This window comes from Halichoeres trimaculatus, unplaced genomic scaffold (genome assembly GCF_033239565.1).
Source record: "Halichoeres trimaculatus isolate MK-OKI-2021-1 unplaced genomic scaffold, fHalTri1.1 fHalTri1_scaffold_13, whole genome shotgun sequence".
Classification (NCBI taxonomy): domain Eukaryota; kingdom Metazoa; phylum Chordata; class Actinopteri; order Labriformes; family Labridae; genus Halichoeres; species Halichoeres trimaculatus.
In genome coordinates this window covers 10,517,343-10,533,313 of record NW_027437191.1, presented here as the reverse complement: position 1 = coordinate 10,533,313, position 15,971 = coordinate 10,517,343, and the positions used below count along the sequence as shown (strand labels likewise).

Below are 15,971 nucleotides of genomic sequence, written 5' to 3'. Positions count from 1 at the left end.
CAGCCCCAGCCTATTTTTATATCCTACTGCTGTACTGTGTGAAGAGCAACTGAGCAACTGACAATGACAAATATCCCCATGATAAATAAAGTATTTCTGATTCTTATTCTGACTCTAAAAGACATTGGTTTCAGTTTTTGCAATATGAAGCACTCAGGATCCTACAAGGACTCAGGATCAACAGAGCATCATTAGAGGTTCTTGTGCACCTCACAAAGACTTTACCTCTCCTCACCTTGATGTTTAACATAGTTACAAAGACAACACAGTCTTCTGAGCCCACCATAAAGACACAAGCTAATGTCTGATAAAGATTTACATTAAACCTGTCTGTCTGTGGGAGTCATAGGGGGCTGTGAACTGAGCTGCTCCTATCTAATCTAAACCAAGTTTAAAAACTTGGTTTGAACAGCTCCAACCTCACCAATGAGAGCTAACGTAACCTCACTCTTCATTTCATTGATAGACTCTCAAGTTTGAACAGACCACTGCAGAATAACTGCTGACTGTGGGTTGGAATGAACATTATGACAAACACGTAAGTCCCTGTGTTATAGAGTGGTACAGCGCCAGCTAAAGGCTAATTAGCCTTTGGCTAATTAGCCTTTAGCTCGTGCTCTATCACTCTCCTGTTTAGCTTTCTTCTGCTCTTCTGTCCTTTTTTCCTTTTGTGTGTCCACCATTACTTCAAAGTAAATACAAGAAATCCTTTTTTGCAAAGAAAAAGGACAGATCTCACTTCTCACTGCTAAACTCTACTAAGAAAAAATATTAAAAAATAATCAATTGTGCTGCTGATAATCTGATTTTAAATCTTGGATTATAAACAGGAAAACATATAAAAGTGGAGCTATTTCGGTATCACTTAAAAAGTCCTCACAGGGACTTTTACATTTTGGTGAGCAGCAGCTCTAATTCAACTAACCAACCATGAGACAGGCCCCATCTTTTCACTGATACCATTTGTTGTGTTTACATGCAGGCTGTGCTCTGATGGTCTGACTGGACAGACAGACACATGACACACACATGGACAGTGTCGGCACACAAACGAGTGATATACGATCTGTGTACGTCAGTCTTAAAAAAGATGAAACATTTCAGCGTCATCTGCAATAAAGATCCAGGCTATATTTAAATCTATATTAATGCAGATGATAAAACGGAGTCCTGTGAAAGCACCACCACAGGCTCCAATCAGCAGAGCGTACCCGGCCTCAGCCCAGGGAGCCCAACGGCCTCCGAAATGTCTCCATGTGCTGAAGTCTTGTGACCGGCTTTATCGCCATCAGGCAAACACTATTCTTCATCATGTGCAGCCATGGAGCAAACATCTCTGCAGTGACCTGCTTTCTGCAGCAAAACATGCCACTCCACAGAGAGGCCAACACACACACACACACAAACACACACACACACACAGCTCCACACCAGTCAGTGCAGCACAAAAATCAGTGAGTTTCATCTCAAGTTGAGTGTGAAAGAAGAGGCGAGAACAGCGCTGGCAGCAGACAGAGAGCAGCCTTTGTGTTCCTCCTCAGAGTTAAATAGGTCATGTTTTTGTAAAGGCCTCTCATTGGACGGCCTCCAACTATCCTCAGCTGAGCCGAACTCCAGCCAGAGCTGCCAGTCCACTTTCAGTGGGCCGTGGCAGAACCAGACCATATCCAGGTCAGCGTTTAGAGCTCCATATCTTCACATCTAGAGCAGAGGGTTTCAGTCACGGGTTGGAGTTGACTAAAACTATTCGATGTTATCTTCTAAAGGATGAGGCGCCTACAACCAGAGTGTTTGTGACAGAGGAGCAGGTTTGAGTGTGTCAGTCTTCTCTCCATAAATCAGAACCTTTGTACTTTTGACGCCTCCTCGGAGTCCTCCAACACACTCTGACGGCTCTGCAGAGTGTTTCATCCTGTTTTACGTGTCACAGCTTTCACTGTACTCGACTTTAAAACAAAGCAAAACAACAGAGTACAGCCACTCAGACTCTGACTCCTCACACGTTTCTACAACTCGGCCAGATCTGCTCAGGGAGATTATAAAAATTTAAATCAGTGTTTATCATTAATATGTTTTCGTACTGAACAGGCTAGCTGCCTACTGCCTGATAACTCAACTGTTAGCATGCTGTTAGCAATGATTATATGCACCTCTGAGTGACCTTGGTCGCTATCCGAGGCAGGTGAGGCCAGGTTCATGATGCCCAGTGTCCTCAGGCCCATAAGACCTTCAGGAGACAAAAACCCGACACAAAGCTGTGCAGCCTGGATCCTCCTGCTCCTTCGAACTGGTTAATGGCGTCTCTCATGCAGGAGAGAAGCAGGTCGGTGAATCCTCTGCAGGATGCTCTCTGCCTGCCATTAGAGACAAACACTGCAGCTCTGTCTGCAGGGAGAACATGCATGCTAAGCCTGATCGCTGCAGAATGCACAAAGTGACCGCCATAGGCGTCACAATGAGACATCAGCAGCACCAGCAGCACCGTTCAGTGTTATTTACAGACTGTTACTGCTGACTGAGAGCAGGATGTGTCTCTGATGGCGCGCAGGCTGCAGCATCCACAAGTTAGGGTTTCTCAGACACTCAGTCAGCAGTGATATGCGGAGTGAAACGGCAGATTTAACACATACTGTACGTACAGTTTGTGTCCCTGGCTGTGACTGGGTTAGACACTCTTTCCCCAAACAGTGTCTAAAAATCATGAACTCTTCCATTACACTAACAACACTATCTGATCCCTGGCAACCATCTCTCTCAGCTTTCAGCCAACACACTCTACAAATACAACTGAAACATGCTGCTGTTTGCACAGCGATCAGCATGTGGACAGAAGACTCTCAGCCTGTGCAGGACGAGCCATAAAAGATGAGAGTTTGCCTTAAAAAGACAGACTTTAACTTTCATGTATTCGTCCTTCAGGCTGATTTCTAACTGCTGAGTCCCCCGGCAGTAGATCACTGTTACTGAGGGAGAGATAACACTCTTATCGCATTGTGGAATAAACCTCTCTCAAACCAAAAACATCCTTCAGCCCTCACATGTGCTGCCCTGGCAGAAAGGGGAGGAAAGGGCTGAGGTCAGGTCGCCCCAGAGGAACAAAAGTTATTGTGGGAAAGTGAATACAGGACACAGGTCATGGGAATAACAAAGTCATGAACAATGTTTCAGACTTGATGCAGTGAACAGGTGAGAGTGGTTAAACCCACCCTGATCCAGGCTGTTTGAAGAGGGTGGTGTTTGAGCGTTCAATCTGTCAGCAGACTCAGACTCAACGATGAAACTCATCGACTCAAATCTGATCACTGCTGCTGATTCAACCCATCCCAGAGTCGTGAAGAGGTCAGAGGTCATCAGTCAGGCGTTGAAGTGGACCCTCTAGGTAACAGTACAGTTATTAACAAGCTGTTGGTTGTTAGTTTTGGTTACAGCATGCTCAGGAGTTCTGAGGGACCGCTGAGTCCTGCAGGGCGAACAAACAGGACACAGACAGCTTTACTCACAGCTAACAGCTTCACAATTATAATGTTACGTCTCTGAACACACAGCCTGAAAGCACTCATTACACCGTCTGTCTGACAATAACAGGTCCGGATCTCACACTCCTTTAATTCACAATGTGAGGCGCACACATCAGGTTCATGATGAAAACAATCTAAGTCTTTTATATCATCAAAATATCTCTGCTGTGTATAGAAATGTCAAATGACCTCTTGTTTATTTAAAACTATAAGTATTTGATTCTGATTGGTTAAAACAGGGTCTTATCTCACCTTCTTAGGGTTCTATTCAGCTCATTTTGTGTAATCACTGAGTTTATTTTGTCAAGTGTTTGCAAATGTCCACTATGACCCCACTCCCTACAGTAGATGGAGGAAGAAGAGTTGTAAGCGTCAGGCTACGATGCATTTTGGTGGATAATTATGTTCAAAATATATTAGGAGCCATAAAAGTAACAGAAAGTAGAATAATACAGTTAGCTAAATGAAATCAACAACCCTCTGCATCTTTGTCAATGTGAAATGTTGGCAAGTACATGTATCAGAATGTTTTTTTCTAAGTGTTTATGTCTATGTGATTATTATTCTTGTGTTCTCGATAACCTGGGGTCTTTTGCTGATGAATTATTTTTCCTCTGTTCTTCATTAGAGGCCACCCTCAGTGATTATTCAGTTTAAATATAGGTTGAAAATATAAACAAATAGATGAACATACACTTCTTTAAGCTGAGGTTGTATGGACCCAAGAAGTAAATTATAGTACAAGTAGTTAAATATGTTTTACACTGAATAAACAAGTGTCTTTGATGTATAAAAACTGTTGATGTATGTGTCTGACAATACACAACATATGAAACAACAATGGGAAATGGAACTTAATGTGACATTTGATGATGAGACTTGGGAAAATGTTTGCACTGGTCGTCATAAGGGGGGTAGGGAGCCAACTCAGGAAGGAGCTCGATTAGTTTAAAATACGTCTCTTCAGGGCCCCATCAAAATTCTTTCTCTCTATAAGTGGGGTTAAAAATAAATGTTGGAGATATTGTGGACTTGTTGGAGATCAAACACACATATTTTGGGATTGCCCCTTCATACAGTGTTTTTGGATTGATGTAAATGGCAAAGTAGAAAATCTACTTAAAGACAACTTATCTCGTGACCCTTCAACGTTCTTACTGGACATGCTTCCTGATGGACTCTCCCAGGATCAGAAATTTTTGCTACATCTCCTTCTAATGACTGCAAAGAAAAATGATAACAACTTCCTGGTTAAAACCTGAACCACCTACAGTTCCCCAGTGGATACAAAAAGTCAAACAAGTGTACTTAATGAAACATCTGACAGCACAACTACTCTGTAAACTCCAACCTTTAAAGGAGGTGGAGACCAGTCTTTGGCCTCACTAAATGGGATATTTCCTTTTTGTTTTTTTAATAAATATATATATATAAATATATATATATATATAAATATATATATATATATATATATATATATATATATATATATATATATATATATATATATATATATATATATATATATATTTACATATATATATATATATATATATATATATATATATATATATATATTTATATATTTATATATATATATATATATTTATATATTTACATATATATATATATATATATATATATATATATATATATATATATATATATATATATATATATATATATATATATATATATATATATATATATATATATATATAATTAAATTAAATTAGTTAAAATTGAATATTTAATTTTATTATTTTATTTTATTTTTCTCCACCTCTGTTTTGAAATTGTATATTTTTATGTGTCTGTTTGTGCACAGTCTCAGGTAAGTGTTGTTTGATGTTGTCTGTTAAATTCTGACAATAAAAGAAAAAATATATATATGTTTTACGCACTGAGCCTAAAGCAGTGTTTCTCAAAGTGGGGCCCCAGGACCCCCGGAGATCTGCGAAACATAGCTTGGGGGTCTGCTGAATAATTGAAAATGATTGTAAAAGTGTGCTTTCTCATTGAAAAAGCATTTTAAAAAAACTGGGGCAAAGAGACGAAAAAAAGGCACACATAACATGGGTTTTTGTCACCCAAGAGGGCGGCTTATTGAGTTTTTCCAACCATGAGGGCACTCGGGCACACATTTGGCTCTTGAGAGGGCACTTTAGCATCCAGTTTTGCTCTCAAGAGCCACACGATTTGGCTTCAAAGAGGGCACTTCTGCACAGGTTTTACAAAAACTGGACCATGAGGGGTCTGATCGCCCTTCCTGCACCCCCTCTGTGCATACCACTGCCTCAGAGGTAACATTTTCTCTAAGTTTACAAAATGAAATACTTTAAAAGAATAAATGAAGCCTAATTCTATGGTTGCAAAATACTATATAGTACATTACTATGTAGTATTACTATTAGGCTATAAATTGTTACAATAAGGAGGAGATCCTTGGGAAAATGTCTAACTTGAAAGGGGTCCATGGTCACAAAAAGTTTGAGGACCCCTGGCGTAGAGAGTCTGAATGACTGATTGATATTAAAGCTGTTTTATCTCTGCACACTAAGAGGAACACATAATCCGCCTGGCATGACCAGGTTCCTGTTTTTCACTCTACCTGGACTCCCTCCATCTTTAAGCCCCGCCCACATCACCTTCACTGGCACAGGTCAGCTCACCTACAACCGGCTACCAGGGGATTTGCTCAAGATGCCCAAGTGTTATCTAAACACAGTTTCTGTGTCAGGCAGGAGAGCTGAGGAGCTCAGAGGGAGGAGTTATTTAACAGACTGACTCCACTCAAGGGATGGGTAAAATGTTATTTTTGTCCAGGGTACGACCAGCAGAAATATGAGTACAGCATCTCATTCTCACAGTACAGAATATCACAAAACATGCTGACATGTTTAATGTCCTCTGTTCAACAGTTCTTTGTCCTTTGAAATCTGCTACGTGTTAGTACAGACTGATTACAAACTCTGTGCTTCACTCTGTCTGATCAGCAAGTCCTTGATATGTTACATCCAGCAAGGGAGGTTTTTATCTGCTCTCTCTGCCCTTGAATCTGAGTGTCTGTAAGATGTAAAAAGCATGTTTGACTGGGTCATAAACTTTTATATGACCGTCCATAAAGCTGAGAAGAGATCTGCACAGTCTGCTGCATCAATGCTTTTGTTTCTCTGGTCAGCGAACATGGACGTGGGAAACTGAGAGAGTGGGTCTGTTTCACTCTGCAGACTCAGAGACACACAGCAGCCAGAGCAGCCTCCCTCCACCCTCAGCTCCACAGCTCAGAGCATGCCAGCTGCTGAGCTGCACACTTTGCTAAACGAAGCGAGCTGCTGCTTTCACAGGCACAAAGACTTCTTTGTTCTGTCGGGCAAGTCCACAGGATTCTTGAAGAAAACCAATTTGTGGTGGCTGTAATGTTCGAGAGACGAGCACAGAGGGACTGGCTGTGCTGGGAAATAATGGAGACAGGGAAACGCTGATGTCTGTCAGCTCAGGGTGGAGGAGCGTTTATGGAGCTGTATGTTTTCACACAAGCAATGAGTTCTCATCTGTGCTTTGTCTGGTAACATAGTGACAAACGTGAATACAATATTGAACAATATGTTATCAGTATCATCCATCTGGAGCAGGTTATTACTGATTATTGGTATCAACTCAAATCAATCCCTCTCATCTATATCTATCAAGAACATTTCATGCTTTACCTTTAGACTCTTCAACTGTGTTTCAGTTCAAGTTCAGCCGACCTCACCATCATCACAGTTTGGTGGTTTGTGGTCATTTTCTGTCTTTGGAACCAAACTGGATCCTTTGGGTCCAACTGTACTTCATCATGTCACCACCCTCATCCCCTCATGTTTGGTTTCTGTGAAGTCTCTAAGAATGAAACTGTCCCTGAGCTGAATTACTAACAGTTTCAAGCACTGACCTCGAAGTAAAACCTTCAGTAATGATTAAAAAAACACAACACAGAGTGTTTTCAGACCACTACTGTTTCCACACAAAAGCCTGTCTTCTGTAAAGCCTCTGGCCCTGCAGCTTCCGACCGTCAGTTTGTTCATTAGAGCAGCTCTCTGATCCATAACAGATGAATCATAACAGTGCAGCTCTTTGTCCGAGCAGGGTGGGATACCAAGAGATAAAGGACGCTTCTTAGCAGAAAGCAAAGGGAAAAATGTTTGTCTATTGGCCTCAGGAGAGACGGTCATGGTGTGATCTGATTAAAGTGGAAAAGAATTCGACTAACACCATGACAGAAAACATCTCATCTGATTCCCCCTCAGAGCCGAGCTCTAAAACAGGCTCGCTGTGCCACCGTCAGAGGAGAGGGACAGGGACGCTTCTTCCTTCAAAATAAATCAGCTTCAAAAACAGAGCTCTGCTGCTGGTAAAAACAACTCAACAATGGACGAGTTGTGGCTGCTTAAAGTATTATGAACTGTGCATCATTTTTTCCTGATGTCTGCTCTGCGCAGTTTGCTCCTGTTTTGTGTCTGATTCTTTCAGAGACAAGCTGTTAGCATCTCCTTTCTCTGGAGGAGAACTTCCAGCTCTAATCCTGATGGAGCTCAGATCTCTTCCACACATAATATAATAATTTTATCAGTGGAAATGCAGATTAAATGTGCCGGTTTTCTCCAAATCAATGTGCAATAATCAATTTAAGTTTGTGCAAACACTACAGAATAATCTAGTTTGTTCTGCAACAGTGTCTTTCTGGCTCATTTGCACAGGTTAAGAAGTGTGAAGCTGAAGACTTTCTGCATGAATCACACTCCAGAGATGTGACACTAGCCTGTTCTGCAGGTGAAGAAAAGCTCCTGAGCTGACTCAGTGAGCACTCAGACATATATGGGTTAAACCAGCCTGAGGTCTGACTCATCACCTGCCAGGTAATGAGTCAGAGAATGTACAGTGCGCCCAGGATGTATTCATAGCACTTTTCACTTTTGTTGATGCACCTTTGGCAGCAGTTACAGCCTTAGGTCTTTTTGAATATGATGCCACGAGCTTGGCACACCTATCTTTGAGCAGTTTGGCCTGTTCTCCTTTGCAGCACCTCCCAAGCTCCATCAGGTTGGGGAGCATCAATGGAGAACCATTTTTCAGATCTCTTAGAGATGTTTGATCAGATTCAAGTCTGGGCTCTGGCTGGGCCACTCAAGGACATTCATAGAGTTGTCCTGAAGCCACTCCTTTGATATCTTGGTTGTGTGCTTAGAGTCTTTGTCTTGCTTAAAAATGAACCGTCACCCTGGTCCGAGGCCATGTCCAGACCATAGACTGTATTAAACATGGAAGTAGCCTCTGCCACATCACTTGTCTGTTCCTGACACTTGAAATGTAGCCAATCCAAGGATGCAGCTACATTCTTTATGACGCCGGCTGTAAGTTTCGTTTCGAACAGCTACAGGGTGCTCGTCAGTCATGTGACCTGAGCTGTGCCTCTGATTGAAAAATCAGACGATCCTAATAACTTCTAAACCGCAAACAAAGAAAAAAATTCACTCACAGTACAGTGGGTGACAATAGTGAAAGCAGCGTTTTAGATCCAAGCTGTTTTTTGAACCAGGCTGTAAATATAGTTTTTAATGCCTTAAAAGTCTGTTTTTATGGCTGGTTGTGTTTGTTTGTTTTGGTTCTCAAACGTCACAGCTGAATGATGGGGGCTCATTCTGATTGGATGGCACAGGTTTTAAGTCGAAAAAAACACCACCCATCATGGGTTTGGCATGCTTCCAGCAGCAGCGTGTGGATGAAAGTATTTTTAAAAACTTATGAGGGGGGGGTTTGTTTTTGAAAATACCAGGCTATATGTGGACAGGGCCTGAGGTCAAAAGCACTTTGGAGCAGGTTTTCATCCAGGGTGTCTCTGTTCATTGCTGTATTCATCTTTCCCTCAATCCTGACTAGTCTCCAATTTCCATTGCTTAAAAACCTCCTAAGAGTCTTTCAGGAGCCTTTTGGTAAACTCCAGGTGGGTCACTAAGAGTGCGGTCACACTGACCATCCAAACCATGCCATGCTTAAGCACGATTGCCCCCCCGCAACGCTGTTCCCCAGCTGGAGAGTAGGGCCAGCGGTCACACTACCCCAATATGAACCACACGCGCACGGCCTGCCTCAGTCAACATGAAGTGACTGTTTGAACCCTTCCCCAGATTTGTGCCTGGAGACAATCCTGTCTCTGAGGTCCACAGACAATTCCTTTGTCTTCATGCTTGGTTTGTGCTCTGACACTGTCACCTGTGGGACCTTATATAGACAGGTGTGTGTCTTTCCAAATCATGCCCAATCAACTGAATTTACCACAGATGGACTCATATTAAGCTGTAGGAGCATCTCAAGGAGGATCAGTGGAAACAGGATGAACATGAGATTAGTTTGGAGCTTTGTGGCAAAGGCTGTGAATAATCATGTACACTTGGTTTCTTAGTTTTTTTATGCTTTGAGTTGGAGTCAGTGAGGGTCAGCATGTCGGTCACACTACAGGAGAAGATCTCGATGAGCTAACAATGTGACCACATCCCACAAAACCACCTAACCTCCATCCTGAGCTGCTGGGTGCTGTTTCTGCTCCCTGTCATCTGCTTTCTACAAGGAGAATGATAAAACAGCAGCATGCAGGTTCATCTGGAGGTGAGAAAATGATTAATGAATACAGGAGCTCCTCATGTGCACTCTGTCCTAATGCAAAAACACAATGACAAAGACCAGAGAGGCCGGGCTCTGCAGGCTCAGCTCAACTCTCATCAGTCTGAACAGAGCTCATAGCTCTCTCAGGTTGTTTAATGATTATATATTTAACTGTACGCGGGGTAAGTATTAAACACAGCTCCTCAGAAGGAGAGTTTCATGGTAGCTCCTCATCGATCCTTCATAAAGTCAGGGAGAGGAGCCCCTCGTGCTGTCTGGTGTGTGAGATTCAAGAGTGTGAGGACTTCTCTGCTCCCTGTACAAGCTCTGTGCGTGTGCGTGTGTGTGTCAGTGCCTCCCTCATCATGAACACAACCAGGAAGGTTAAGACCAGCTGGTAGAGCTGGGCCCATGTACAGAGGCCAGAGTCCTCATCACTGATGGTCACTGGATCATTTCCTGTTCCCTGTATGATATGATGCATGTCATCCTCTCTATTGTTCCGCTTCGTGTTTCCTGTCTCTGTCAGGCTGTCTTTAAAACTAAAAGCAAAAGTCCAAAATTAATTTTAAAACTAAAATATTATAAAGTTTGTTTACAAGCCTCTTTTATTTGCTTGAACATTTATCTTTGTGCAGAGATGTGTATGACACTCAGACTCTGTGTGACTCCGGTTCAGTGTGATTCAAACATTTACAGCGGACACTTAAAGGATATTCAAAGTCATATTAATGTGTTTTTAAACTATTCAACCAGAGGAGGGTGTTAGTCAGCTGAAGGCGGGTACACACTACAAGATAATCAGGCTGATTTTTGTCCCAACCTCCCCCTTACGATCAAAGGCAGATTGTCTGATGACATCATGTGTGATTTTCCTGTGGTGTGGGATGCGTTACGAGTGATTCCTTCTGGTCTGAGCCGCTCAGAAGGCCTCAGATTCAGTGATCATAGATGGTAGTAAGAAATCTATCTGTAATACTTAAAACGACTTTACTCACCTCCGACTCGCATTGTTATTCATGCAGCCCATATCCCTGCTGTCTCCAAAACCTTTTCCATAATCCCTTTTCTTTTGTGTGTTATTTTCCAAATTCTAGAGACTGAAAACAAACATCTTTGCTTTTTCCCGCACGTCCGTCATGCTTGTTTACGTCGAAGACACATTTTTACTACGCGAGATTTGGAATATTGAGCGTGAAGAAGCTGAAGCTCTGCTGAAGAGTCTGTTAGTGTGTGGTTTACTCAAAAAAAAAACTGTAAGATCAGGAGAGAGAAATCTTCTGCGATCTGTCTTTGGTTATCATCAAGTGTGTGGTCTCTAAATATGTGAAGTTTTGGAGAACCCTGTAATGTGAACTAACCTTAAGTTACAGCTAGTTCAGCTAACAGCCCCCTGTGCCCTGCTAAAGAGCGCCTAAAATAAAGTGATCTATAACCTGTCCTGTTTTCACCTGTCTCAGTAATGAGCTCTCTGTAGGAATGAGTACCAAATTAGGTACTTTTATAGGTACCGGTGGAATTCTGTCAAAATGTTTAGGTACCCAAATGCATCCTTGTGACCGTAAGGGAGTGGAAGAGTAGGTGATTTTCCATACTGGACCTGAACCTGAACACAGCATTGCAAGGTTATATATAGAAGAATAAATATGTTGGACTGAAAATATAAATATTATTATTATGATTATAATTATGATTTTTATTATTATTATTTCATTATTCTTATTATTATTAAACAAATTTATATTTTTTTACCACATTGACACAAAAAAGTACCAAAAACTGGTACCGTTGAGTACCCGTACTGTTTGCCGGGTACCAGGCATCAGTACCGTATTGTTTCAAATGTGAAAGGTACCCATACCTAGCTCTTTGTTTTGGAGGATGAGATGTCAAATAAAGCTAGACTGAATGACTCTCTGTGAACGTAACAGTCTGACATTTTCATTTTTCATTTTATTTGACCTTGAATTACCGAGGAGATAAAATGTTACTGAGGTTAAAAATCTCTTTTTCAAGAGTGTCCAGGCCAAGACAGCAGCAGTGAACAGTTACAGATGTACGTAATACAAGACAGCCCGAAACAGACCAGCAACAATTTAAGCAGCAGATATTTATCAGAAAGAGACAGAAATACAAATTAAGTCAAGTCTTGCAACTTTCTCTTACAAGTGTCCAATGAGATCAGTTAAGTGAGTTCCAAGGGTGAAAGGGCAGGAATAACCTTGTAGATAAGAATGTGCCACTGTTTTAGTCTATGAGTGAGCAATGAAGACAATCCCTCAAGACCATACAACGAACAGTGATGAGTGAAGGATTAAAAGTTTGTTATGAATCTCAGAGCTCCATGGTACACTGTATCTAGAGCATGTAAGCTCTGAGATGAAGCATGCATGTACAAAACATAAATTATAGTCCAAAACTGGCATTAACAAGTTTCTTTTTAGATTCAAAAGACTTGATTCTGAAATAAATGTTTCTCTGGAAAAGCTCTGATGAAGCTGAAAGTCTAAAGAAAAAACAGAGAACTCAGGATCTCCTGCCAGTGGTCCATATGAAGCTTGGAGAGGGCAGTTCTTACAGGTGTTTTTAGAGTGTTAAAAGACAACTGACAGAAACTCTCTGAGGTACAACAGTCTGACATACTGCACAGAAACAGGTCAGTGAGCTTCTCCTCTCTGAGTAATAAAGAGGGGAAAGGTTAATGTGCAGCTCGGGGTCCTGCAGGTATTTCTTAGAGGTTTGGTACAGAGAGTTTGCTCAGTGTTAGTGGGAGTGTTTGCACAGTGTCACTGACAGTGTTTGCACCACACAGCCCACAGCCTCCCTCCAGGTGACCAAGTTATACTGGAAACCAGAGAGGCCTTATGTAACAGCCTGCAGCCTGTCAGGGGCCACATTCCTCCTGTATCTGTGGAGTGGCACTCTGACTCGCCCTCGGGCTGCACCACCCCCTGCTCACATACCACACACAACCACACAACCACGCACACACACAGACACACACAGCTGCTTCTTCAGGGTCACAGTAAGAGAGATACAGCTGACAGACTGACACAATCAAATCTGAATGGTGCCTCAGTGACAGAGAATGAATACTTTATTAATCCATAAGGAGAGTTTCAATCTGTTCACTTTGATGCAAACGCACAGGCTGAAATACACACACAAACACACACACAAATCCTGTGTAGCAACAGTGCAGAAGACCATTTGGGGTCAGGAAGTGAACCAGCATCTCACCAGCAACCAGTCCAACCACTTTAGAGACATTGAGAATGCAGACTTTAAGGGTGACAGGTAGAGACCATCATACACAAACAGGTGCACTGTGAAAAATAATTTGTTGATTCAACTTAACTCATTCAAGTCAACTGGTTGCTTTGACTGAGTCAATTCAACATGAAGTGTCAAATAACTTTAACTAGAAAAAAGGTCAAGAGAACTACAAAAGATGTTGGTTGAACTTAATTCTAATTAATTTTTACAGCAAAGTAATTTTTGCTGTGATGGTGTTTTGTAACTGTGAGTGAGAGGGAAACACAGTAGATATGAGACCCTGATTTACATTGAGATGTTGAACAGAGGACACTGTAAACGCATTGTAAAATTCATTGAATACATGGGCCCATGCCATGTGGAGCATGGACAGCCGGTCTGTGCACCTTAGCACGGACAGCCGGTCTGTGCAGCTTAGCACAGACAGTCTGTGCCCTCCACAGTGTAACATTTCAATCTACAGCAGGGTCTTTTATCCACTGTGTTTCCTCCTCACTCATGGTTACAAAACACCATTACAAAAAAAAAAAAAGATTTATGTGGACATAGATTTTTTAGTTGAAATTTATTTTTTTTGTTGAGATGATCCCAACTTATGATTGTGTGTAATCACAATAAGTTCAGTAATCTTTTGTCATACTGACTTAATTTTACAACAACAAACGTGCCAATCACTCTCACAGTGTGAGAACTGTAGACGCCAGGTTATATTTATATCCACTGTTTCAGTCACTGTCTTCACACGCATACATTTATTATCAGACCTCTTAAAGACTGAACTCTATGGCTTGTTTCTGTCACACTTTGAAACTTCCCAATAAAAATAAGTTAAGTCTCTGTGGACTGTCTATCAGAGGTTGATTACAGTGATACCTTTGGATGGATTCTGTAGTGTTTTACCATTTCTCATGAGCGCCATCACTTAAAAGTCAAAGTCAAAATATGTGCCATGAAAACAAAATACATAACCACATTAAAGGTCATTGTATAGTGTTAAATCCACAGCTCAGGCAGAAACACTGTTTAAATTAAACACTCAGAATAAAACAGCTTCATGAAGAAGTTTTTGTGTGTATGTGTGTAAATAAAGACAGTGTAAGATAGATAGTTACATAATGAGCCTCAGTGATGGTTTTGGGTTGTGTCTGAAATCAGTCACTCATCCTCTTCCCTATACAGTGAACCATATAGTTTACTCAATCAGCAAAATTAAAACAACATTTTGGACACTACTCAATCACTTGCCAAAGCTGACAGTAACGTACTTACCTTCACATCGCTCATGGATGGGGATTTACAACTCTAATTTTTCTCAAACAAAACAGCATGGATTTCAGTTATAAGTCATATCATACTCAGCGTATATTTCCACAATAATGGAATATAATAGTTGCATTTATTACCTGTATTTTTTTTAATTAAAAAAAAGATACTAACCATGTATTTGCGCCTCAACTTGTGCTGTGTTTGAGAATTACAAGGTTCAGTGAATGCATCACCTGTGATTGAGGGTTCAGCAGCTAATGTCTGTGTTTTTTGTTTCTCTGCTTGAAGTCCGAGAGTTTAACAGAGAGCTAAGTGCTGTTCTCTGATAGTATGTGATGTTGTTTCATGTAATGAGTAGTTATTTATCATGTAATCAGCCATTTTTTCTGTTTGAACTGCAATGCATGATGGTATATATTAAACTACATAAACTACTTTTCAGAATTGTGGGGTACATCGAGTGGACTTTATAGGGTATGACCATGCTCACTCAGATTTCGGACAGCTCTACAAAATGGCGTATTCACTATTTTGTGAACAGGGAGCGATTTCAGACAGCCTCTGTCTTCATCCCTTTTCCTTGTGTGATAGCAGCTGAAAGGAGTTTAAGTTTACAGATGCTGAACAAGGATGAAGCACATTGTGGCTCAATGAAGGAGAAACTTACAGCGATCTCTCTGCAGGCAGACATCGATATTCCAGTGCCTTCTATTTGTTTCAGTGCATACTCCTTCTCGTCTTTCCTGTGGAGATAAAAAAGAGAGTCCAACATTACTCGAGAGCACAGATTGACCTGATGAACTCTGACTCCTGCTTTGGCCTTCTAGGCTGTGATCATGAACCCAGAATGAGCTGCTCTGGCAGGCAGCAAAAAGCCGTGAGACAGAGTCAAAGTGCCAGAGAGGAATCCCTGCCATTACAGAGATCCTCTGGCACCAGGAGCCTCCATCTCTTGCAAAAGAGCTCTGCACTTCTGCACAGACAGAAGCCCCACCCTAGCTGCTCTTCTGGTTTTACTGTCTGCCATTTGCAGAAAGCCATTTGCTTTTGTGTACTACATTTATGCATGAAATGCGGTTAATACGTGAAATGTGAGCCTGCAGGGCAGAGCACATTCAGCAGCCAGATATTGATTTTGTTGATAAGAATGTTATGCTGCATGAAACACAAGCTAAGAGGAGCAGTGGAGGAGAGGAAACAGTCCTCAGAGGCATGATTAAGATATAAACACAATGTGAGGACAGCTTCCAATAACAGCTCCACTCAGTT

At 41.4% G+C, this 15,971-nt stretch overlaps 1 protein-coding gene across 1 annotated transcript in view; it reads right to left on the bottom strand.

Moving 5' to 3' along the window:
- The window catches only part of cdk19 (cyclin dependent kinase 19), a 62,464-nt gene that overhangs the window by 38,638 nt on the left and 7,855 nt on the right, over window positions 1-15,971 (bottom strand). Inside the window, exon 2 of the mRNA XM_074685271.1 lies at window positions 15,370-15,445. Within this exon, the coding sequence (XP_074541372.1) occupies window positions 15,370-15,445 (76 nt within the window). The remainder of the gene's footprint in view (window positions 1-15,369; window positions 15,446-15,971) is intronic.